The 22,869-nt window shown below is 40.9% G+C and overlaps 2 protein-coding genes and 2 long non-coding RNA genes across 14 annotated transcripts in view; 1 reads left to right on the top strand and 3 right to left on the bottom strand.

Annotated features, from left to right (window-relative positions):
• The window catches only part of ttc3 (tetratricopeptide repeat domain 3), a 27,127-nt gene extending 17,894 nt beyond the window's left edge, over positions 1-9,233 (bottom strand). For 3 of the 4 annotated variants that reach the window (XM_088321184.1, XM_088321185.1, XM_088321186.1), the window contains exons 1-4: positions 8,990-9,233; positions 3,116-3,241; positions 2,347-2,509; positions 2,005-2,083 (exon numbers count right to left, since the gene is read on the bottom strand). In XM_088321184.1, the coding sequence (XP_088177310.1) occupies positions 2,005-2,083; positions 2,347-2,509; positions 3,116-3,241; positions 8,990-9,068 (447 nt within the window). In that variant the 5' untranslated portion in view covers positions 9,069-9,233. The remainder of the gene's footprint in view (positions 1-2,004; positions 2,084-2,346; positions 2,510-3,115; positions 3,242-8,989) is intronic. The other variant, XM_088321187.1, reaches the window with a different exon arrangement.
• Positions 9,209-22,869, top strand: part of LOC148349649 (uncharacterized) — a 19,828-nt gene continuing 6,167 nt past the window's right edge. For 4 of the 7 annotated variants that reach the window (XR_015847320.1, XR_015847317.1, XR_015847314.1 and 1 more), the window contains exon 1: positions 9,210-9,309. This is a non-coding gene — a long non-coding RNA (uncharacterized LOC148349649). Of the gene's footprint in view, positions 9,310-22,869 lie in introns of all 7 variants that reach the window. The other 3 variants (XR_015847319.1, XR_015847318.1, XR_015847321.1) reach the window with 3 other exon arrangements.
• LOC148349650 (uncharacterized) lies at positions 12,269-13,344 on the bottom strand. The gene is made up of 2 exons (XR_015847367.1): positions 13,063-13,344; positions 12,269-12,644 (listed from the first exon to the last, which is right to left on the bottom strand). It is a non-coding gene; the product is annotated as an uncharacterized LOC148349650 (long non-coding RNA).
• The window catches only part of LOC148349648 (uncharacterized), a 21,336-nt gene continuing 19,328 nt past the window's right edge, over positions 20,862-22,869 (bottom strand). For both annotated transcript variants that reach the window (XM_088321189.1, XM_088321190.1), the window contains exon 4: positions 20,862-21,198. In XM_088321189.1, the coding sequence (XP_088177315.1) occupies positions 21,013-21,198 (186 nt within the window). In that variant the 3' untranslated portion in view covers positions 20,862-21,012. The remainder of the gene's footprint in view (positions 21,199-22,869) is intronic.

Here is a 22,869-nt window from a genome sequence, read left to right as displayed (position 1 = left end):
GGGGATTTATTCAGTAACAAAGTAACGACTTCAATGTTGCCTAATGTAGTGGAGTAAAAGTAGTGTTTTCTTCTTCTCAAATTTACATAAGTAATTTTGTATAGGGATTTTAAACTTAGTCCTACAAGTACAACATTTCCCAAAACTTACTCAAGTAAATGTAACAGAGTAATTGTACGCCGTTATTACCCACCTCTGCATGAATTTAGACAAAACAAAATTTCAATAAACTGTTACTAGCTACTAACTTTAAAAAGGTGGAATCAATTTATAAAACAACTTGGACTCCATTGCTCGTCTAGACCCACCCCTGTCTACAAAAATTACGCATTCCTAACCATCCAGTTCTGATCGGGCTTTCGAATCTTGTGGCCAAAAGACCCTTGACAATCTGTATATTAATGGTGTATTTCCCTCATTTATTACCCTCTCAGAAAATTTCAGATTACCCTACTCTCGTTTATTTTGCAACTTTCAAACTCAGCATTCTATCCTAAATGAATTTGCACAGTACCTGAATGGATCTCCAGGGACATTGATGGAGTCCTTGCTCATAAGACACGACACAAAAATCCCTAACCTCAAGACAGCTCCTCCAATGCAAGATCCTGCACAGAAGCAAGGCTAGCAAAATTGTTCCCTGACAGGCCAGAATCTCGCAACAGATGTAAACAGTCACTGGCCAATTACCTTCATACGTATTTGGTCTCGTCTCAAACTTAATGACTTTAGGGTTTTCAATTTTTCAAACACTAAGTCCTTGGCTTCCTAATAGACCCAGACCCACTCATCGCCCTTTTCTGAGTACCCCACCACCCCGCTAATTCAAACCATCACAAACTGTCAATTCCTTTTCCATTCTACTTGCGAGGAGACTCATCCTCCTTAAATGGACACATATGTCTCCTCCGACACACAACAGATGGATTCAGGAAATATAGCAAAATGTGAAGCTTGAGAAAATCAGATTATCCCTTAAAGGTTCGATATAAACCTTCCACGAGACCTGGCAACCTTTTTTATCACACATAGACACCCTGCTGTGACTTGTTCTCAAAAACTGCTCTGTACATTGACAAATGTAATATCACCCAGTGACTCAGTTGAAAATTTAGGTGACATATTTTACCCCGATCTGTCCTTTCAAACACACGTTAAGAACATTACTAGAAAAGCTTTTTTTCCATCGTCGCAACATTGCTAAAACTCGCCCTATGCTGTCTCAGTCGAATGCGGAGATTATAATTCACGCGTTTGTTACCTCCCGTCTCGATTACTGTCATGCACTACTCTCCGGTCTACCGAAGTCCAAAATCAAGAGCCTTCAGCTGTTTTTCAATGGAGACACCTATGTTTATAACCTGCTTAATGTAAGTCCTCAGTTTCCCTCAATTGTCTGTACCACCGATGAAAAACACTTACTAGCTTAATTAATATAAATGTTTTAATCTGAATAACGGGTAGGAGATTTGACACATTCACAGTACTTTTTAGTTCCATTATTATTATCTGCTCCGCTTATCCTCAGTAGGGTCGCGGGGGTGCTGGAGCCCATTCCAGCTATCTTCGGGCAGTGGGCAGGGGACACCCTGAACTGGTTGCCAGCCAGTCGCAGGGCACACAGAGACAGTCAATTTGCTCGCTCATTCACACCTAGTGACAATTTGGACCGGCCATTTAATTAAACATGCATGTTTCGGGAATGTTGGGGAAATCGGAGTGCCCGAAGGAAACTCATGCAAGCACGGGAAGAACATCCAAACTCCACTCAGGAAGGTTTGATCTCATGACCTGAGAACTGTGCCTCACATGCGCTAACCACTGCGCTGCCGTGCTGCAACTTTTTAGTTCCTTTAATGATATTTTAGCTTTACACAACGCCTTAGCTATAACTGAGTTTGACTGTTGTTTAGTCAAGTGTAGGAAGGCTCAAGCTGTTAGCTATAGGATGGCATCAATGACAGCAAAGGCCATTCATTTGAATAACCTAAAATTGGGACTTACAGTTCCGTTCTCCAGAGCTCTGATAATTAATTCCAGGATTTCGATCTTGTCCAGCTCCTTCAGACTAATAGTAGGGTCACTATAAGAGGGACAAGCGCAGAAAAACCGAAAAAAACAATTACGAAAAATAATCTAATGGCTTGGTAATCAATAAGTGATATGTTTTAATGTTGGTCTTATTTGTTGTTGTTTCTTGCCAATAAGCATAATGTAAGTGAGACTCAAAGAATTGTGGACACATTTCCGGAGCATTTCACATATTTGGCCATTTAAAATAATTCTAATTCTAATTTTCTGTGATACACAATAAAAAACAAGGGTAATGGGCATAAATTGACTTACTGCATTTTTACCAGGCCGAGGCACGCAGCCCAAGCGGAGGTGTCGTTGTTCCTTGGGTCAAAATTCAGCATGATTGGGATCCAAAATGTGTGAAGTTTTATACACTGCACAGCTTGTTTTTTCACATCGTCTGGCATATTGATCCAGAAATCAGTAAGTTGCACTAGAAAGAAAAGACAAAAACACAAACTCATCCAGAGTAAATTAATTCCTGGATTTATGCATGGCCAAATTTTGTGGGTGGTCACAAAAAGCACACAAAAACAAAAATAGCCATGTTTTATGCACTAATTCATGAAGATGACATAACCTCCAATTTGCTCAAGGAAAATACGACTGCTCCTCTGAGACAAAGCCTTCAATCATGCATACATAAGGAATCGGTTGTGTGTTTTTTTCTTATTTACTGTCAGGGTTTCAATGTAAATCTCTAGAATTTCTGTCTCAAGGTAATTAGCTTGTTTTTATATTACTAAATATAAAAACAATGTTTCTCATACACACACACATAAAGTAACGTTTCAATAATGAGTGTAATTATATCTCTTGTACGTTTATCAATCTTGTATTCTTTTATTTTGAAATCATGTTCTTGTGTGCACTGATCTCTCTGACGCAAAATAAACGTCCCTCTCTCTCTCTGTGGACTTCGACCAGGAAGGACGTGAGTTCTTTTCTCTGCCGTTATAATGTAGAATTAAACTATATACATGTATTTTATCTGTGCAAATATAGCCATTAAACAGTCTTAATAATGTTCATCTCTCACAATTACGTTCGTGGAAACTGATGGAATGACGTTCAAAGTGTTGTATTTTTGACGAATACAAGCGTCCATCGTTCTCTTCATTGTGGCAGCCGAAGTCATTGAAATTCGTCTCAGGCTTCTCTGAATCTGTAACAACATTATTGACAGTTTAGGCCATTTTTAGCTGGGGCGCCCATACAAGTTTTCTTCACTCTATAGCAAAGATTATAGAGTCGCATTCATGTCACATCACATTTATTTGCATTGCCCTTAATCACAAGATGTCTCAAAGGACTGCAAAAGTCACAATTAGACCATTCCCTGATCTTAAACCAAAATGCAGACAAAGAAACACTCAAAAACCTCATAATGAGGAAATTAACAAACAGTTGGTAATCCCCCTTCCAGGGGGGCCAGGGGGGCCAGGGTGCAATGGATTTTACATTGGGTAATAATACACAAAACATAGTGAACACCAATGAAAAAACATAGGTAATAAGTAAAAATTTCTCCATAAAGTGCATGACAGCAACGACATCTCAAGCCTATAAAATTGTCCACAAAGTCCGTGACAGGGATGTGCAAACTAGGGCCCGCAGTCCATATTGACCCCTCAGGATTTTTCATCACACACAAAAATGTTACAACTAAAATTATGATAATACGTACAAATTCATAAAAAATAAAAAATCCCTTTTTTGAAACGGCAGTGATGATACGAGAAAATTTGAATAGGCCTAGAAAATCCTTTTCCCTCACGTATTGCTCAGGTTTCGGATTAGAGACTTTATCAGTAGAGAGAGAAAAATAAAATCAATAATTTTTTGCCTCCCTAAATGCTAAAATATGAGTCGAATAATTTGCCCATCCCTGGTCTACAGTTCGATAAAAACATTTTTATAAATATTACAAGGGGACTAATTTATGGGCGTACAATTCTTTCAGCTTAAGGTTTAAGAAGTTCTTTTCAAATACTATCATAGTTCTTTTTTGTTCATTTTCTTTCAATTTGAAGCTATCTTTGCAAAATGGTCTTCCCGGCAGCCTTTCCAGCAGCTCTGTGTCATTTCACTCTTTTTGTGATTTATTGTTTTAAGTGTCTGCTTCTATCTTCGGTGTTTTTCGTCCAGTTTGACAACTAGACTTTAAAATTACTTTCTATCCTATCTTTATGGGTTTTAACGCACAAAAATTGGTTTATTCGAGGAATCAACTCCTTGCCCTGAAGAATTCTTGTGCCGGCGTGATAAAGGCGCCCTATCGTGGATGCAGAGCCAGAGATAACGCAAAGCGGATAGCGGCGTTAAAAGCCTTCGGTTCCGTCCGTAATCATGGTAGGTAAATGTGAACTCTCTACCCAATAAGACAAACCGGCTGTGCTGGTGAAAAACATCAAAGCGTCCAGTAAATTTAGGTGTCATTTTCGACCCCGATCTGTCCTTTCAAACACATGTGAAGAAAATTACTAGAAGCGCTTTCTTCCACCTCTGTAACATTGCTAAAATTCGTCCAATACTTTCTCAGTCGGATGCGGAAATCATAATTCACGCGTTTGTTACCTCCCGTCTCGACTACTGTAATGCACTACTTTCCGGTCTTCCGATGACCAGACTCAAGAGTATTCAGCTAGTACAAAATGCTGCAGCAAGGCTTTTAACTAGGACAAAAAAGTACGATCACATCACCCCAATTTTGGCTAACCTGCATTGGCTCCCTGTTAGCCTAAGATGCGATTTTAAGGTTCTCCTATTACTATACAAAATCATACATGGACTTTCCCCCTCATATCTTTCAGATCTGATTTCCCCCTATGTCCCGGCCCGAAGCCTTCGTTCCGAGAGCGCCGGTCTCCTGGTGATCCTAAGAGCCAAGAAGTGTTCCGCTATTTCGAGAGCGTTCTCCATCCGGGCACCGGTGTTGTGGAATGCTCTTCCCCCTGAGATCCGATCTGCAACCTCGGAGGAAATGTTTAAATCTTAGTTTAAAACTGACTTCTACTCTATAGCATACGAATAACCTAAACTTCTTATATGTAATAACTTGTGAAGCCCTTTGAGACTATTTGTGATTAAGGGCTATACAAATAAAAATGACTTGACTTGAGTGCAGTTTGTTGTGTTTTACGGAAACGTGGCTCACGTCTAGCATCCCGGATGCTAACGTGGAACTACTCGGAGATACCCGGCTTGAGCGCTGTTTGGACAGACACACAAAAGCCTACGGGAAGCGGAGAGGAGGTGGACTCGCTATCTACGTGAACACGAGGTGGCGTAACCCTGGGCACAAATATTTCCATCTGCTGCAGGGACATCAAACTTTTGGCATAGTGTGACGTCATCCACTCCCCTGTTGCTAAACTACAACACAGCACCCCGAGGCCATCCTGTTAATCTGTTAATAAACAAAAAACGATACTGCTGGAAGTGTGAATTTCCCTATGGGGATGAATAAAGTATCTATCTATCTATCTATCTAACTGTAACAAAACACTTAAGAAATTATTTTGTCCAATTAATCCTTTAAAATACCTTATTCAGCTCTAAATTTATAAAAGTCAACTTAAAAAGTCAAATCCCCTTTACTGTTATTCATATAAAAACAGGACAGTAATCCTTCGATATGTGTTTTAATTTTTATAATTTCACCAATTTGCATCGTGCATTGTGTTCTGCATTTTGAGTGGCTGAAAAGTCAAAAATCATTTTTCATGCTAGTTAGAAATAATATTTAAGAGAAAATCGCAATGACCCATCACTAATGAGCTGAAAATAGATACCTTGTAACTTATTTTGGGTTTTAGGTTGCTGACTAATGTTATTGCATTTTTTTCATTGCACTATTGGTATGATGCACTATTGTATTCATTCATAAACATTGCACTATTATTATAGCCTCTAGGCACTATGTTGTATATACTTTTTTCTGCCTTTCATCCTGATTAGAGGTCGACTGATTATCGTGCGGCCTGATTATCGGCACTGATATTTGGGAATTTGGCGGACATTGGTATTTGTATTTATACGACGGTCTGATTATTTAAGCTCAGATGAAGCCGAGCCTCTCGCTCCTGCCTTCTGTCTCGGTACACATCCCGCAAACTGGCGGGGGGGGCCACTGAAGCAAAAACTTTCCAGACTCCGCAGTCACACAGAGTAGACCTGCGCGAGAGTAGACGTGTAGAAGGTAAACAGAGAAAACTCCCCCGAAAAACATTCCAGTGCTCTACATCTTACGATGATTACTGACTTTACAATGAGCAGGAGGGGCCCTGCTAACTTCTAAGTACCGACAGGCCTGTGAATCAAGACCGCTGATAATATTGTGTTAAAATTCAAATTTACTGTAAAAGGTTTCAGGAAGCTGTTTAATGTTTTATGTCAAGTCAAGTCATGTTTATTTGAATATCCCTTAATCACAAAGAGTCTCAAAGGGCTGCACAGACCACAGATTATTGCAAACCACAGACTATTATGACACCATCCCCTGATGTAAAACCTATCTGAGGGCAAATAATACACAGATATTGTCAACATAAAATATAGGATATTCATATGCAATACAATAAAGTTCCTGCCTGGCCTAATTTATTTTTCCTGCACGATTAGTCTTTGGTGGTTTCAGGAAGCTGTTTAATGTTTTATGTTAAGTCAAGTCATGTTTATTTGAATATCCCTTAATCACAAAGAGTCTCAAAGGGCTGAACAGACCACAGATTATTGCAAACCACAGACTATTATGACAACATCCCCTGATGTAAAACCTATCTGAGGGCAAATAATACACAGATATTGTCAACATAAAATATAGGATATTCATATGCAATACAATAAAGTTCCTGCCTGGCCTAATTTATTTTTCCTGCACGATTAGTCTTTGGTTTAGGTAAAGATTAGCCGTTTTAATTTTGCTAAAATTCTGATTTTTCTACTGTAAAAGTTTGATTTGAATTTATAACAAATATTCTTTGTTTCTTTTCGCATCATTTAAAAAAATCTTACGCCAATTTTCAAGCTGTACAGCAAAAGAATGTCGGCTCCAAATATAGGTTATCAGCCTTCGCCTAATACTAAAAATTGGTATCGGCCCTAAAAAAACATACTGATTGATCCTTTATCCTTAGAGTCCTTCATTTTATTACAGGTTTACCCTGGAGTGCCATGTCCAATCTCTTTGCATACAATGTTTCACAATGTTGATATCAGTGACAATCAAGACGGTTTAATTAAATTAAACTCAAGTGCTTTAAGGGAGCATCCTGGTGCCCGTGGGCACCACCTTGGTGACGTCTACTGCACACCTAGTTTCCAGTTTTTCTAAGAAAAAATACGAAAGACGTAGAGAGCTAAAGGTTGTTTCTTTATTAAAAAAAAAACTGGGAAAAAAAAAATGATCTTCATGTGAGTTTTCGCATTTAACTGTGCAAGCGTCACTATCCATGGAAAGAATCTGAAGCAAAGATGTCAAACATGTGGCCCGCGGGCCCGATAAGGGTTTTAATCTGGTCTGCGAGACATTGCAAAAAGAAGCACAATAGAACAATGAGCTGAAGTTTTAAATATGGCGACTTAATGTTGCCAAAGCCAGGTGCCACTCACAAAACAACTGGAGCAGTCTCTATCTCTCATTCTCTCTCTTTCTTCCTCTCATTTCAGATTCAGATTCAGATTTACTTTATTGTCATTCGTGTACACGTGTATACAGAACGAAATGTCGATACATCTGACCCGCACAGTTTCTTTGAACGTCAGCCGGGATAGATAAGATTAACCATGTCTTCGTCAGAATTTTAGCGCAACAGTTCGTCATCTCGCGGTTCGATGCCACTTCCAGTTGTTAAATGGTCCAGTTTATTGTCCAGAGAGCGAACGTTGGAGAGGAAAATGGATGGGAGAGGCATTTTGCAGGGTTTAGCCTTCAGCCTAGCTGTTAGCCCGGCCCGACAACCTCGCTTCCTCGTCCGGCGGTCACGCCGCTGTCTTGCCACTCTGCTTCGCTGCTTTGTAGGCCGCTGGGTCTTGTTGACATAGCAGTCCGTGGCTAATAAACACTCCTGAGTGGTCGTAGCACCGAGCGCTTGATGTCTGGATGATCGCATATCCAGCAAAAAAAACTGCGATCGTATCTTAATCTGCAGTTCAAGCCGACTTTGTGCGCCATCAAAACTGAGTCGAAGACTGGATCTTATGGCCGACGTGTAAAAAACCGTTGCGAGCCGATGCAGCCGCAGCCGAACAGGGGCGCCGCCGCCATGATGAATTTTAGGTCTTTCTCACGCTCTCTCTTCTCACTTTTCACTCTTTCTTTCACTCTCTTTATGTACCTTTTCATTTCTCTCTTTTACACTGTGTTTTTTCCCACAATTTCGCTTTTTTTCCTCGCTCTTTGACTCTTTGTGATTAAGGGCTATACAAATAAACATGACTCGCTTTCTCTCTTCCTTTTTGTTTCTCACTCTTTTTTACCTGTCTTTCTACCTCTCTTCTCTCATTCTTGTATTCGCTTTCTCTCTCCCATTGTCTCGCTTTCTCACTTTCTATCTATGTCTTTTCATCTTTTTTGTATCCTTCTTTCCCTCTCCTTTTTCTCCCTTTCTATTTTGTGCTCTCTTTATTTCTCTCTCCCTTTCTTCGCTATACTTCTCTCTTTTTTTTTCTCCTTTTCACCATCTTCTGAGAGGTTTTTTTCTAGCACGTGCCCCCCAGCCGAGTTTGACAACCCTGATCTAAAGTATCCCTATACTGTACTGTTCATCACTTCACCTATAGCCAGGAGCGAGCATTTTGGAACGCCAAAAGCACATTAACTACGCAATAAAACGTGTTATTATTAATTGCATTTTTGAGGTTGCAGTGCAAAAGTATACGAGTATACATGTTGTTTTTGTGTCTTTCTTACTGTCGTCTTCGTCGTCGTCGGGTTGGATATTTCTCAGGGAGTATAAGCCGTCCGGGTCGACTTTAGGAAAAGGGATCATTCTTCGCGAAATAAATGGAAACTCCTTGAAAATGTTAAAAGCAGCTTTAAAAACGATTTAATGGCCACTAACTCGAACACTGTTTAATTTTGAATTGAACGCTGCAATGTTTTCATATCCGTCGAGACTGTCCTACTAATGACCAGTGCGCATGCGCATCGTGCATATAGCGATATCCCGGAAATCTTTGTGCTACCAGTCATACGTGCTTGTTAAAGCATCACGAATTCAGTTAAAAGCGGTGAGTATTTTACTGTTTATTCATTCAAAACACTTCGTGTGTGCTTTCATAACTTTTAGGCATGAAAGGTGTTTATTTTTTCGTGGTTTGGTTTGGTTTGAACAATTTTAATTGACACTTTTAACAGCAAATAAACAATGTGAGGTTTGAACAATTTTTCTCGACACTTTTGACAGCAATTAAGCATATTCACAATTTCGTTATATCATTATCTAACCCTATGACGTTTGAACAGTTTTTGTCGACATTTTTAACAGCAATTATACACATTCACAATTTCATTATATCTTTATTCCAACAATATGAGTTTTTATCGACACCTTTAACAGCAATTAATTACATTCACAATACCATTATATCATATTCTAACAATATGAGATTTGAACAATTTTTATCGACACTTTTAACAGCAGTTAACCAATGTGTAAAGGGCAATACTATTGTGCAGGGGCATAGCTCTGTCTTCTCAAGTGGGATTTCTTCCTTACCCTCCCAAGCAGCATCCTCCAGTCCTCTGCCTGGGATGCTCAGATGGGTCCTCTCCCTTCTTCCTTCTACTTTCCACAACCACCCGAATAGCCAGGCCGTTGCTCCCGGGACCCACACAGACAGACGATTTGTCTTTATGGCTGCGTCCTAGGCTAGCCGCTCGCAGATTGTATGGTGTCTGCAGGCATTCGGAGCACAGCCATGGGGGGGGATCTGCCTGCACCTCCTTACCAATAGGTTTCTGGAGGTCCAGATGGCATCTTTGATGGCAGCGAGAGTGAGCCAGTCCTTGGCAAAGTCGTTCTGTGAGCTTGTCAACCGACTCACCCCGTAAAGCACGTACTGTGCATCAGGGACCTCCCTTGCTGGCAAGTCCGGGAATTTTCCTAGGCTATTGCCCAAAGGTCCTCGGCAGCGCTGCACTCCCAAAAAAGGTGCCTCACCGACTCCTGGGCGCCACAGCCAGGTTGAGGGCAGGTCGAAATCGCTGACATTCCTTGGTGGTGCATGACTGCTCTGACTGAGAGAACATGACAGCTCCTGTAGTCTGTTTGGGAGGGCAGGATGATTCACGTTGCTCCAGACCGTTGTAGGCCCGCCAAACGCAAGCCCCCGCGCAGGACTCATTGTTGCTCACTCTTGCACAATAGCAATAAGGGCCCTGTGGTTTTGTAAAGTGTGACATTATTGTGTTTCTTAATCAAATTTCTATAAAAAGTCCCGAATAAAAATATGTATTGGTGGCAAGTTAAAGGAAACTGGTATCAAGTGATTATTTGGTACAAGTTTTAGCTTCCGCAAGTACGAGCCCATCCAGAACCGGGTCATCGCTTGACTTTTCGGGTGGGCCCACAGCGTTTTGTAAGTGGAGGGAGACATATTTGCTCCCCAGGAAGAGCTGGAGGTCAGGCACCCCTTTACCCCCCTTTTTCTTTTTGATTGTATCTGGCTGCGTCCCATTCTTCGCACTTTCACTCGCTATGTGCCCTAGTCACTCGGTTTGCGCGTTCACGTGAAAATGGGGTGTGTCCCGATACTCTCAAGACCGAGGCAGAAGTGCCCTCAAACCATGTCGTAACCACTTCAAGACCGAGGCGGCTCTCGACCTCACTTGGCAGCGAAGTGACTACCCAGAAGGGTTTGCGAATTCTCAATATCAACAAACATGCCCGAAAAGGAACCGCACAAATGTAAGTAGTTTTCCACAACCACGCATGTATTTGCAACAAAATGTATTGAGATATCTTAGTTAGACGTAAATGCAATAGAAAATCGTATTTTCGCGTTAAAACACGAGCATTGCAAAATCGCTACTTTACGAAGTGCACTAATCTACCAAGGGAGCTGGCAAAAAAAATCTTCACGCTACAAACTGTAAAGTAGGATAACTGTGCAGAAAATCACGGTTCAGCCCATCCCTGTTTTTATCTTAAACGAGTCGTGCTTTTACATCTACTTGGAGCATAGTCAGAATACCGTTCTGGACATAAGCCCTTGTTTACTGCACACAATTTCGGGTGTCGTGTTTTATTTACAATATGATTCTTTCATGTGAGATCAGAATGCATTAGTTTTCATCATGCATTATGAGTAATGTCTCCGAATTTCACGTGGAAATACAGTTGAAACAAATTACTATCACATAGTCCACTGCCTTCTCTGTAAACACATATTAAGTAAACTAATTACCTTCTCAAAATGTTGTCCAAATGTGGAGACAATTCTAAAGCATATGTGATGCTGGCCAATAGAAGGCTCTTACAGCCATAAGAATAACATGTCATTTTTTTGTATCTATTCACTATCAAATAATTATCCAGAACACATCCTATAATTTCCTGTCTCATATTAACTTGTTGAGCATCCTATACACAGTTGTTTTGTACAATACATCAGCATTAAGTAATTATTGTTTTTTCCACCCAACCTAACGGCCACTGTAGAACGTCCTGTGGAAGAGCTGGTCACCATCACAGCTACCACGCCATCCACACCACCGGGCACGTCGTTGGCACCTTCTAATCCGGCGCCAAACCCCAAATCACCCAGAAAAAAAAGGAAGCACGATACACTCCTTGACTTTTTGAAAGCGGAGTCTGCCGGAGCGAGGAAAAGGCTCGAAGAAACTGTGGCCAAAACTGAGCGGTTCCCGTCCTTTTTGGGAAGCTCGTGGACAAATTTCCAGAACAGTGACATCTCTGCAATGTTTCCCTTTGTTTTATAAAAGGAATTTTTTTTTTTTTATTAAGAACTCAATGAAGTTCCAGTTTGTGTTTCCAGCTTTATGGAAGTATTGGTATATTTTTGTTAAAATTTGTGACACATTATTTATTTACTATTATGTATTTTGGCCCAATGTGAGTTTGTTTTTCTGAAAGTAAACTGTTATTTAAGCTGGAGGGATTTGTAGTAACAGTCACATAGTTCACACACAGTTTCTCACATCATTATGAAATAAACCACCAAGGTGTTACTCAAAATGAAGATGTTTATTGAATAGTAATGCAGAAAAGCACATAATGCAAATGTGGGTCTGACTTCCAGAGCCTAAAATATGGCTTTTGGGCAATTTATTCCATATTAACTGTGGACAATTCTTTGTACGGTGGACCTGGGAACCCTGAAGACCCGTGACACCACACGGTAGGACAGAGCGTGGACCAGCCCGTACACGTAGATCAGGACCTCCAGCCATGGCCCTGTTCCCTCTTTAGCAGCTCCTGCAGGGCCCACATAACCTTCTTGCTCAACCTTAAGTCCTGAATGAGTTCTGACTCCACATCCAACCATAAGCACAGGATGGGAACATTCCTGTCCAACCTGTCCACGCTTATGGGACAGCCACTCTGGAACACAATAGATAACAAACAATTTAGACATAAATGTGGGCATAGAAAAGAAAAAGACCGCTTTAACTGTGATGTAAGCATCATGAAAAAATGTTGAAATGACCTTTTTATATTCAATGACAACTCTTTTGAATTAAATTCCTTATGAACTAAGGTTTTTGGGTCGTACAGGGAAGTTTGGTGACGATATTATGTCAGCTAAAGGGTCAGGTGGACTGTTCTTGTGTTTGTTTACGTTTCGTCATGTCACAGATTCAAGACCCCTACTATATGTCATAAAATGGCATTAAGATACTAATAAGTAGATTGCCATTTATGTCTACACAAACATAGGGTATTATGTGAACGTGCATTGTATGTTAACTCTTACTGTATTTGACCGAACGGGTCATTTTTTTTTAATGAGTGTACGTACCTTGTAAAGATGAATCAGCACTACATAGCGCCGAAGCTGTCTTCAGTACAGCACATTTCTCCTCCGTTGATTGGAGACACGGAAAAGATGATGAGCTTTCAGGCAATCGGTAATAACACAGCAGTAGCGGGCATTTTTAACGTTGCACGAACTCTCCAACTGACACACTACAGGTTGAGACTCGAGTTGTTTACATGTGACGTAGACCAATACGTCACTGAGGTCTACAGCCAATTAATATTACCGCCATCTCCTGGACAGGGGTGGAACCTTGAAAGTCTTGTCCAAACCATCTCCACTTTGCACTCCACTCGCGGAGGGCACTCCTCTATCGAGGGACCTCACTGGAGGGTTCTCAGGGCCGAGTGAGAGAAATGGGATTGGGCCCAAGTCTCCTAAGACTACAGACATACGTGTTGCTAAAAGCTTGCTGAAGAGTTTACGGTCCACACTTAAAAGCGTTATGGGTCGCCAGTTTTTTTTAAGTCAGTTTTGTCTCCTTTTTTTGTGCAATAGAGACACTATCCCTATTCTGAAACTGTCTGGAATGTTGTCTCGACTGGAAAATTCGTTAAAAACAGTAATCAGATCCGGTGCTAAAAAAATATCCCAAAAAGTCCAATAAAATTCGAGGCTGAGCCCGTCCTCCCCGGGTGATTTTTCTTTTTTAAAATTCTTTATGCAATCATCCAGTTGGTCTTGGGTAAAGTCCGATGCTAAAAAGGGGTCTTGACGCACTGATCTCGAGATATAATTTAATACATGCCCCATTTCATTTTCATTGTGTTTCTTTCCTTTCATATAATTTTTTGTAGTAGTCTTCGACTAATTTGGTTATTTCACTACTTTCCTTTGTTATAAGCCCGTTTTTGTTTTGGAGTTTAAAAAGCCTCTCACTTTTGATCATAATTAAAAAAAAAAAATAGCGCGTAAATTTTTCGCCTTCTTCTATTTCTCTTTCTTTGCTTCTTATTATGATGCCTTTGCTCTTTATTTCCGCCAAAGCGTTTAGTTCTTGTTTGATCTCTCTGATTTCATCATTAAAGTCAATCCCCTTTTGTGTTAGGGTAAATTAGCGCTGGAGTCTTTGTAGTCCCGACGTGCTTTTCACCTCTTTAAGTTTAATATTTTTCCCTGCATTTAAAAAAAAATCTGCATTCGTTTCTTTGTCATCTCCCACCATTGTGCTCGTTTATCATACGAGTCTTGAAGGGTCTGCCAGTCCTTGTACCGCTCCCTGTATTGTGCGGCTAAGGTCTCATCCTCCAGCAGGGAGTAGTTCAACTTCCACAGACCCCTCCCAACGGTCATACCTGAAGGAAGTGAGAGAGAGCAGGACAGTAGCAAGTGATCTGAAAAAAAGACAGGAATTAATCTGGCATCACTCAGTTTTAAACTCCTTGTAAATATGTAGTCTATTTGAGAGGCTGTGGCATTGTCACTACTGAACCAGGTGAAGCCCTCCTCTCCTGGATATATGGATTTGAAACAGTCTTCCAGTTTGAATGTCCGGCACATGTCCTGTAATAAAATTGATGTTTTATCTACTTTAAACTCCTCATCCGTCCCCTTTCTATCCTCAGGATGTAATTAAAATCTCCTCCCACGATTAGTGGTTGATGCCCTAGCATATGTGACTGGATGTCTTCTAAGAGTTCGTACCTGAGGTGTTTGTCAGGATGGCCGTATATGTTAATGAGGTTAAAATCCTGCCTTATATAGGAAAGGCTTGCTAAAATTGCGCGTCCGTCTCTCATCACAGTACTCCCCTTTATGATGAGTTGAGGGTTGTTTATTAAAATGGCCACCCCATCGTTACGGTTTTCATTTGAGCCACTCCATAATGAAGGATATGGCCAAATCTCTTCCCACTGTTTATATTTTTTTTAAAAAGGGGATGCAGCATTATTGTAGTAAAAACACATCCGTTCTGATGGTTTTTAAAAACGATAGATAGATAGATAGATAGACAGATACTTTATTCATCCCCGTAGGGAAATTCACACTTCCAGCAGTCTACCCTATTGTTTATTAACAGATGAACATGATGCCCTAGGGGTGCTTGTAGCGAAGTGGATGACGTCACGCCAGTCCAAAAATTCGACATCCCTGCGGCAGATGGAAAACTTTTCTTTGTGAAAATACAGGGATACACCACCTCGTGTTAGCAAGTCCGCCTCCTCTCCGATTCTCCCCGGCTTTCGTGTCTCTGTTTAGCGGCGTTGAAGCCGGATTGCTCCGGGTAGCTCCGGGTGGCTACACGTTAGCGTCCGGAATGCTAAACGTGAGCCACGTTTCCGCAAAACACAGCAACTGCGCTCCCTGTGCGTATGTTTTCCACCAGCACTCGATGATCTTATTTGGTCGTGAGTTCGCATTTACCATGATTACGGATGGTACCGAAGACTTATAACGCCGCTAGCCGCTTCGCTAGCTCCGGCTTTTCCTCCACGATGGGCCCCTTCATCACGCCGGCACAAGCAACTCGGAGATGGCATAGGAGCTTGCTCTGTCCACTCCATGCATTGACCCGGTATTGCAGTACCTCCGGGAACGGTGCATTCGCAATGATCGCAGCAAGGCTTTAGGGCTAGGACCTTAGCTTGGCCTTTTGGCTGAGAGTAAGTGTCCCGGCTCCTGGGCTTTGTAGCGTATTAAGAACTGACCGATAATGGATAATGGATAATGATTTATGAACAAGCTAAATAACCCTTAAAACCCCTAAACCCCCCCCCCCCTACAAGAAATCTTCAGGGCAAGGAATCCTTGAATACACGCATTTCTTGTGCGTTAAAACCCATGTCCATAGGATAGAAGTAATCCATAGTGTAGTTGTCAAAACGGGAAGAAAAAACACCGAAGATAGGAGCAGACAATAAAACAACAGGGCAGCTGCTGGAAAAGGCAGCCGCTCGTGGCAGCGCCGCTTTGATCTAGATAAAACGCTGTGAGCTTTAACCTTTGATCTCACACTTCTCACATTGATAGTAGAGAAGGTAATGTTCATAAGTGTTGTCAAAGTAAACTACTTAGACGAAACCGGGGGATCCGAGTCCATTCTCTGGTGGTCATTGAGAGTGTCACCTGTGTGGGACTCCGGGGGATCCGAGTCCATTCTCTGGTGGTCATTGAGAGTGTCACCGGTGTCGGACTCCTGATTGGGGCACAAAGCACCACTTAAGAACAGTACCTCATTTGGAGACCCACTGGGGAAAACTCTGGAATCCTCTGACTCTCTGTCTGTGGTTCCAGGTCTTCCACTCTTTTCTGGGTTAGGGGGTGGACCAGACGACCTATCGGGGGGTCTCTTAATTCCCTGCCCACAAGGGATCAGATTTTTTTCTTCCCCGGCTTCCTCCGGCTCAACTTCATACAGTTCCCTTGTGGGCGTTTTCATCGACAATCGGTTTTCTTCTAAATCTCTGATCTTTGCTTCCGGTGTATTCACCACCCCCAATTTTGTCCTATTTTTACCCCTCTTTCCCGTGGCCGGTAGTGAAGGGAAACTCAAGTAGAATTTTTTGGCCTCACTAATAGGGGTTTTGGGAGAGACACTCGCCTTTTCGATTTGTTTGTCTTCTTCAAATTCCGGTAGTGAAGGAAAATACAATTTTTATTTTATTTTTTATTTTTGGCCTCTCCTCCAGGCCCTTCCTGATTAATATGGGTTTTGGGAGGGACATTCGCATTTTTAATAGGGGTTTTGGGAGGGACAGTTGCCTCTTCTATTTGTTTGTCTTGTCTAAATTCAGGTATTGTAGGAAAATTAAAATTAGATTTTTTTTGGCCTCTCCTCCAGGTCCTTCCTGACTCAAATTTGATTCTTTGGCCTCTCCTCCAGGTCCTTCCTGACTAGGGGTTTTGGGAGGGACATCTGCATTTTCAATTTGTTTGGCTTGTCCATTTTCTTTGTGCATTTCTTGTTAATTTTCTTAGGGCATTTCCATAACTTTATTCATTTCATTGTCTTTGTTATCTTTATTAATTCCATTGTCTTTATTGTCTTTGTTACCTTCCTTCCTAGCTTTCAACTTGTTAGCAAACGATTTCGTGCAGTTCCTATAGAGGTGGTTCGTTTCTCCACAGAGGTTGCACTTTCTGCCATTGGTACACTCCTCAAAAGAATGTCCAATTGTCCTGCGCTTTCCACAAATAATTTGATCACATACCTCAGCCAGATGCCCATGCTCATCACATTTGCGGCAGAGTTTGGGTTGTCCTTGATAGTGGATAAAGCCCCGGTTTTCCCCCAGGACTATTATCGATGGGGGGTGTCTCAGTCCCTGGAAGCCCTGAGGGTTTTGCCATTGTTGGATGGGTATCCTCCAGGTACAATTCCAAATGCCGTCCTCATCCTTCACCCTTATAGCCTGGCCTTTTATCGGGCAGTATCTGCTCAACCAAAAACAGATGTCATCTGCATTCACCACTTCATTATGCATTCTGACAATGACTGTCTTGATATCATTGTCAGTCAGCTTCTCCACCGTAAATCCAGAAAACTGGGGCCTCAACCCCTCAAAGCTCCTGCGAATAATGGTGAGCCGAGTTTGTAGGTCTGCAAGGTCGTTACCCGGGAGGTTGCAAGGATGCTATGTCTCCATGGCGGGACTCGGCTGCTTTACTTTGCTAATAAGAACACAATATAGTGCAGACAGAAAAGATGCAATATGATAGTGGTCAATATACTTCTTAAAACAGATTGATACCAGAGCCACCAGCCAAAGTTCTCAATTCTAACAGGTGCAATCACGCGACATACTCACCCCTCCGGTCTGTGCAGCCCTTTAGCGCACATGCGGCGGTTCAGTATTTAAGTAAGGTGTTTGTCGACCACATTATCCACGCAGTTAGACGTACTACCCTCGTTTCATACCGTAAGTCAGGGGTGTCAAACTCATTTTAACTCGGGGGCCACACGATAGAACAAACATTCTGTCGGGGGCCGGACTAGTAGATTAAAGAGAAAGAAAAAGAGAGATAAAGAAATAAGATAAAGAGGGAGGGAAAAGGAGAGAGCATGAGAAACAAAAGAGATAAAAAGAGAAGTTGTGAGAGAGGGGGAAAGAAAGGGAGCGGAAGAAAGAAATCCAAAGAGAAATAGACAGAATGAGAGAAGAGAAAAGAAAGCGCGAAGGGTAGGAAGAGAGAAAGAGAAAAGGAAAAAAGGAAGTTGGAGCAAAAGAAGTTAAAAAGATACAGAGAGAGAAATAGACAAAGAGCAACAAAGGAAGAGAAAAAAAGAGACAGAGAGTGAAAGAGACAGAGTGGGAGAAAAGGGGTGGAAAAGAGGGAGAGAGAGAAAGAAATACAAGTAGAGTGTCTTTGTTCGAGGCACCTTTCTTTGGCAACATCAAGTTGGCATATTTCAACCTGCAGTTTGTTTTTCTTTTGCGCTTCTCTGAGTGTTGTCTCGCGGGCCGGAGTCAATCCCTTAGCGGGCCTGATCTGGCTCGCGGGCCGCCTGTTTGACACCTGTGCCGTTAGTAAAAGTTCTGTTTGTAAGAATTATGAGTTTCGGCGTGATTTTATTTGGTCATATATCTTCGGTCTACGACTGACTGCACGTGAACGCACCGCACCGCGAGTGAAGCTAACGTAGCTGCTAATGTGCGATGGCCACGTGAATGCCACGATTTTGGCGTCTGTGGGTTTCGAAAAGAAAATAAAAGCACGGAGTCGACGTTGAGTCTGCGGATTTCTTTCGAAAACCAGTGCGGGAAGTAGGCCGATCGTCCTGCTTTCCGAGATCGGCCATTGTTGACGCTGGCAAACATGGCGGCGCTGCTTTGTAAAGCTATCAAAGGCCGGGGAAATGACAACCTGAGAGTCAGAGGGCGATCAGGTGAGGCGATCAGCAGACGGTGCCGTAAGAGAAGCGTGGAATTTTCAAGATGCCGGGCAAGGATAAAGAACTCGAGGAAATTAAAAAGTCACTCGGCTTTTTAATGGACAAAATGGATATAGTCACTCAACAACAAGATACAATCACGAGTTTAATGGCTGAAATCAAAGATCTAAAAAACGAAAACATGGAGAAAGACAAGAGTATTATTGCGCTAGAAGGACGCGTAGCAGATCTGGAACAGTAGACCAGGATCAATGACATTATAATCACCGGTCTGGACATCAAACCTCGGACCTATGCCAAGGCTGTGGCAAATAAAAGTATTGCAACGGATGCTGATCAAGATTCTGCTGAGCAACAGTTCATTGCTTTTATGAGCAAAAAAGGGATATCCATCAATGCTGAGGACATGGAAGCATGCCATCAATTAACAAGAGGTGAGAGCCGATTTAAAGCAACCATCGTGAGATTTGTCAACAGGAAACGAAAACATGAAATCCTCAAGCAAGGAAAAAAACTAAAAGGGACAAATGTTTATTTAAATGATCACTTAAAAAAACTGACATTGCAAGACAGGCTTAATTTTGGAGGAAAACAAACAAGATACAAGGAACTTGGACTTCAAACTGTAGAGTATACATAAAGTTAAACGGCACTCCAGAAGAAGCAAAAATACTTTGGGTCTGAGAAATGCAGGAGCTGGACAGATTTGCTTGAAGTGATACAATGGCATCCTGGACTGACAATATGGACACCTTTAGTACAGATCACAATAAAAAAAATCCATCATAATATATTAGGCCATGATCTACCAGAACTGAGTATTGTTGATTACACTGACTCCAATAATTCAAGATTGGATGACTTCGATCCTGACCACAATATCTATCAACTAGCTCAGACAATTGCAAATATTATACTGGAAATTAATATAATACTTTTGTTAAATCTGAAGGGAAATCCTCAATAATACATTTTAACAGTAGAAGCATGCGCACAAATTTTGATGACATCACTGAATGCTTACAGCAATTTGAGAACCCGTTTAGTGTGATTGCAGTTTCTGAAACGTGGTTCAGTGAGGAAAGGGGTGTTAATTTTGAATTAAACGACTATAATTTGAACTATGTAGATAGAACAAACTAAATAGGAGGTGGAGTAGCTATATATGTGCACAAAAGATTAAAATCGAAGATAACACAAAACATGTCATTTGTCATTGACGATTTACTTGAATGTATTACAATAGAGATTATAAATGAAAAAAGGGAAAATATTATAGTCAGTTGTGTATATTTATCACCGGGCTCAAATCTGGAAACCTTCACAAACCGGGCTGAAAAAACATATTCAACAATAAGCCCCAAAACACTTCATTTGTGGAGATTTCAACATCGGTCTAATGAATCCAAACAAACATAAAAACATTGATGACTATATTAGTACAATGGACTTTATGAGTTTGTACCCAACTATATTAAGGCCTAGTAGATTCACTTCACACAGTACAACACTCATTGACAATATATTTACAAATAATATGGAATTTACAAATGTCAGCGGATTAATGGTTTGTGATATTTCTGATCACCTACCAGTATTTACAGTGAATGATGAAAAGGTTACTAGACAAGAATCAACTAAGGATTTTTTTTTTTGGTTTGAACAAATTTATTGACACTAATAACAGAAAACAATCATGACAATCTCAACAGCAATTAAGCACATTCACAATATTATATTCCAATATGACGTTTTTAACAGCAAACACAAAGTGAGGTTTGAACAACCCTTCTCGAAAATCTTATTAGCAATCAAGCATATTCACAATTTCATTATATAACATCTTTGTTAGTGTCAATAGATCCGTCCAGGCCAAAGTCGATTGTCCTCGGTCTGAACAAATCCACCGACACCAACAGCAGCAAAACAAACACGACAATCTCAACAGCCATCAAGCATATTCACATTTTTTTTATATCTGACAATATGACGTGACGATATGACGTTTTAACATTTTTTCCTGACATTTTCAACATCAATTAAACAATTTCAGAGTTATTTTCTTTTAACAGTAGTTAACCAGCGTGTAAAGGGCAATACTATTGTGCAAGGGCATAGCTCTGCCATCCCACCCTCCCAAGCAGCATTCTTCCAGTCCTCTGTGTGGGTCCTCTCCCTTCTGTGTGGGTCCTCTCCCTTCTGGGTTCCACAACCCAGGCCGTTGCTGCCGGGACTCCCACAGTGTAGCTCCGGCTCCCCCCTCCGGGTGGGTGCAGACGAGTCTTCTGAAAATTTTACAGTCCACGTTTAAAAGCGTTATGGGTCGCCAGTTTTTTAAGTCAATTTTGTCTCCTTTTTTGTGCAATAGAGTAACTATCCCTATTCTGAAACTGTCTGGCATATGTTTACAAACGTGTTAGAACTGAAGAGACTATTATTATATCACTCTATGATGACTTAGTTAAACAAAACTGGAATGCTATATATGGTACAGATGATGTGGATCGTGCGTTGTACATATTTTTGGAAATATTCACAAACAAGTATAACAAAAATTGCCCAATGAGACAAACTAATCTCATCTCATCAGCTGCACCGCTTATCCTCAGTAGGGTCGCGGGGATGCTGGAGCCCATCCCAGCAATCATCGGGCAGTGGGCAGGGGACACCCTGGACTGGTTGCCAGCCAATCGCAGGGCACACGGGGACAGACAACTCACTCGCTCAGTCAAACCTAGGGACAATTTGAACCGGCCAATTCACCTGAAATGCATGTTTTTGGAATGTGGGAGGAAACCGGAGTGCCCGGAGGAAACCCACACAAGCACGGGGAGAACATACAAACTCCGCACAGTAAGGCCGGGAGCTGGATTTGAACCCACGCAGGAGGTTCCCACGACCTCAGAACTGTGCCGCACACGCGCTAACCACTGCGCCGCCATACTGCCGAGACAAACTAATATTAAGAATAAATCTGTAAACCATCCATGGATAACTAAGGGTTTATATAATGCTTGTAAGGAAAAAAACACCTTATATAGAAAATTTATTAAACTAAGAATTGAGGAAGCCGAATCCCGATATAAAACGTATTAAAACAAATTGACAGGAATATTAACAGCGAGCAAGAAATTATACCAATTTATTACATCATAACAAAAGTAATATCAAAGGTATTTGGGATATATTAAATAGTATAATAAAAGGAAAGAATGAAAGTAATGCATATCCAAACTATTTTATTGATAAGAACAGTGAAAATTATAATTTAAGTCAAGTTGTGGAGAATTTCAATAGTTATTTTCTAAATGTTGGACCAGAGCTTAATGCAAATATCCCAGAGTGCAGTGTTAAACAATTTGAGTCACTGAGAAAAATGATCTCCAAGACCATGTTTTTATCTGGGGTTACGGAATCAGAAATCTTAGACTTGGTTAACAACTGTAAAAACAAAATGTCTATGTATTGTTTTGACATCGATATGGTAATAGATAAGCAAATTATAAATAGCATTGTGAAACCATTGACCTACATCTGTAATCTATCATTTCTAACAGGCAAATTTCCAAATCAAATGATAATGGCAAAAGTTATACCAATACACAAAAATGGAAACAAGCACATTTTTACAAACTATAGACCGGTATCTCTGCTTCCTCAGTTCTCCAAAATATTAGAGAGACTTTACAATAATAGACTAGGTCAATTTGTGGATAAACATAAATTGATTAATGAAAGTCAATATTGTTTTAGAGCAAACAGATCAGAAACAATGGCTATTATTGATGCAGTATAAGAGATCACCCATAGTATAGAAAAGAAGAGATACGCAGTTGGGGTATTTATTGACTTAAAAAAAGCATTTGATACCATTAATCATAATATACCATTAAAAAAACTGGAAAGATATGGCATCAGGGGAGTGGCTTTGCAATGGATTCAAAGTTATTTGATGG

The sequence above is a fragment of the Urocampus carinirostris genome, chromosome 17 (genome assembly GCF_059441175.1).
Source record: "Urocampus carinirostris isolate Australia breed hairy pipefish chromosome 17, RoL_Ucar_1.0, whole genome shotgun sequence".
Classification (NCBI taxonomy): Eukaryota; Metazoa; Chordata; class Actinopteri; order Syngnathiformes; family Syngnathidae; genus Urocampus; species Urocampus carinirostris.
The sequence above is the reverse complement of the archived record's forward strand: the minus strand, read 5'-3'. Positions and strand labels throughout refer to the sequence as shown.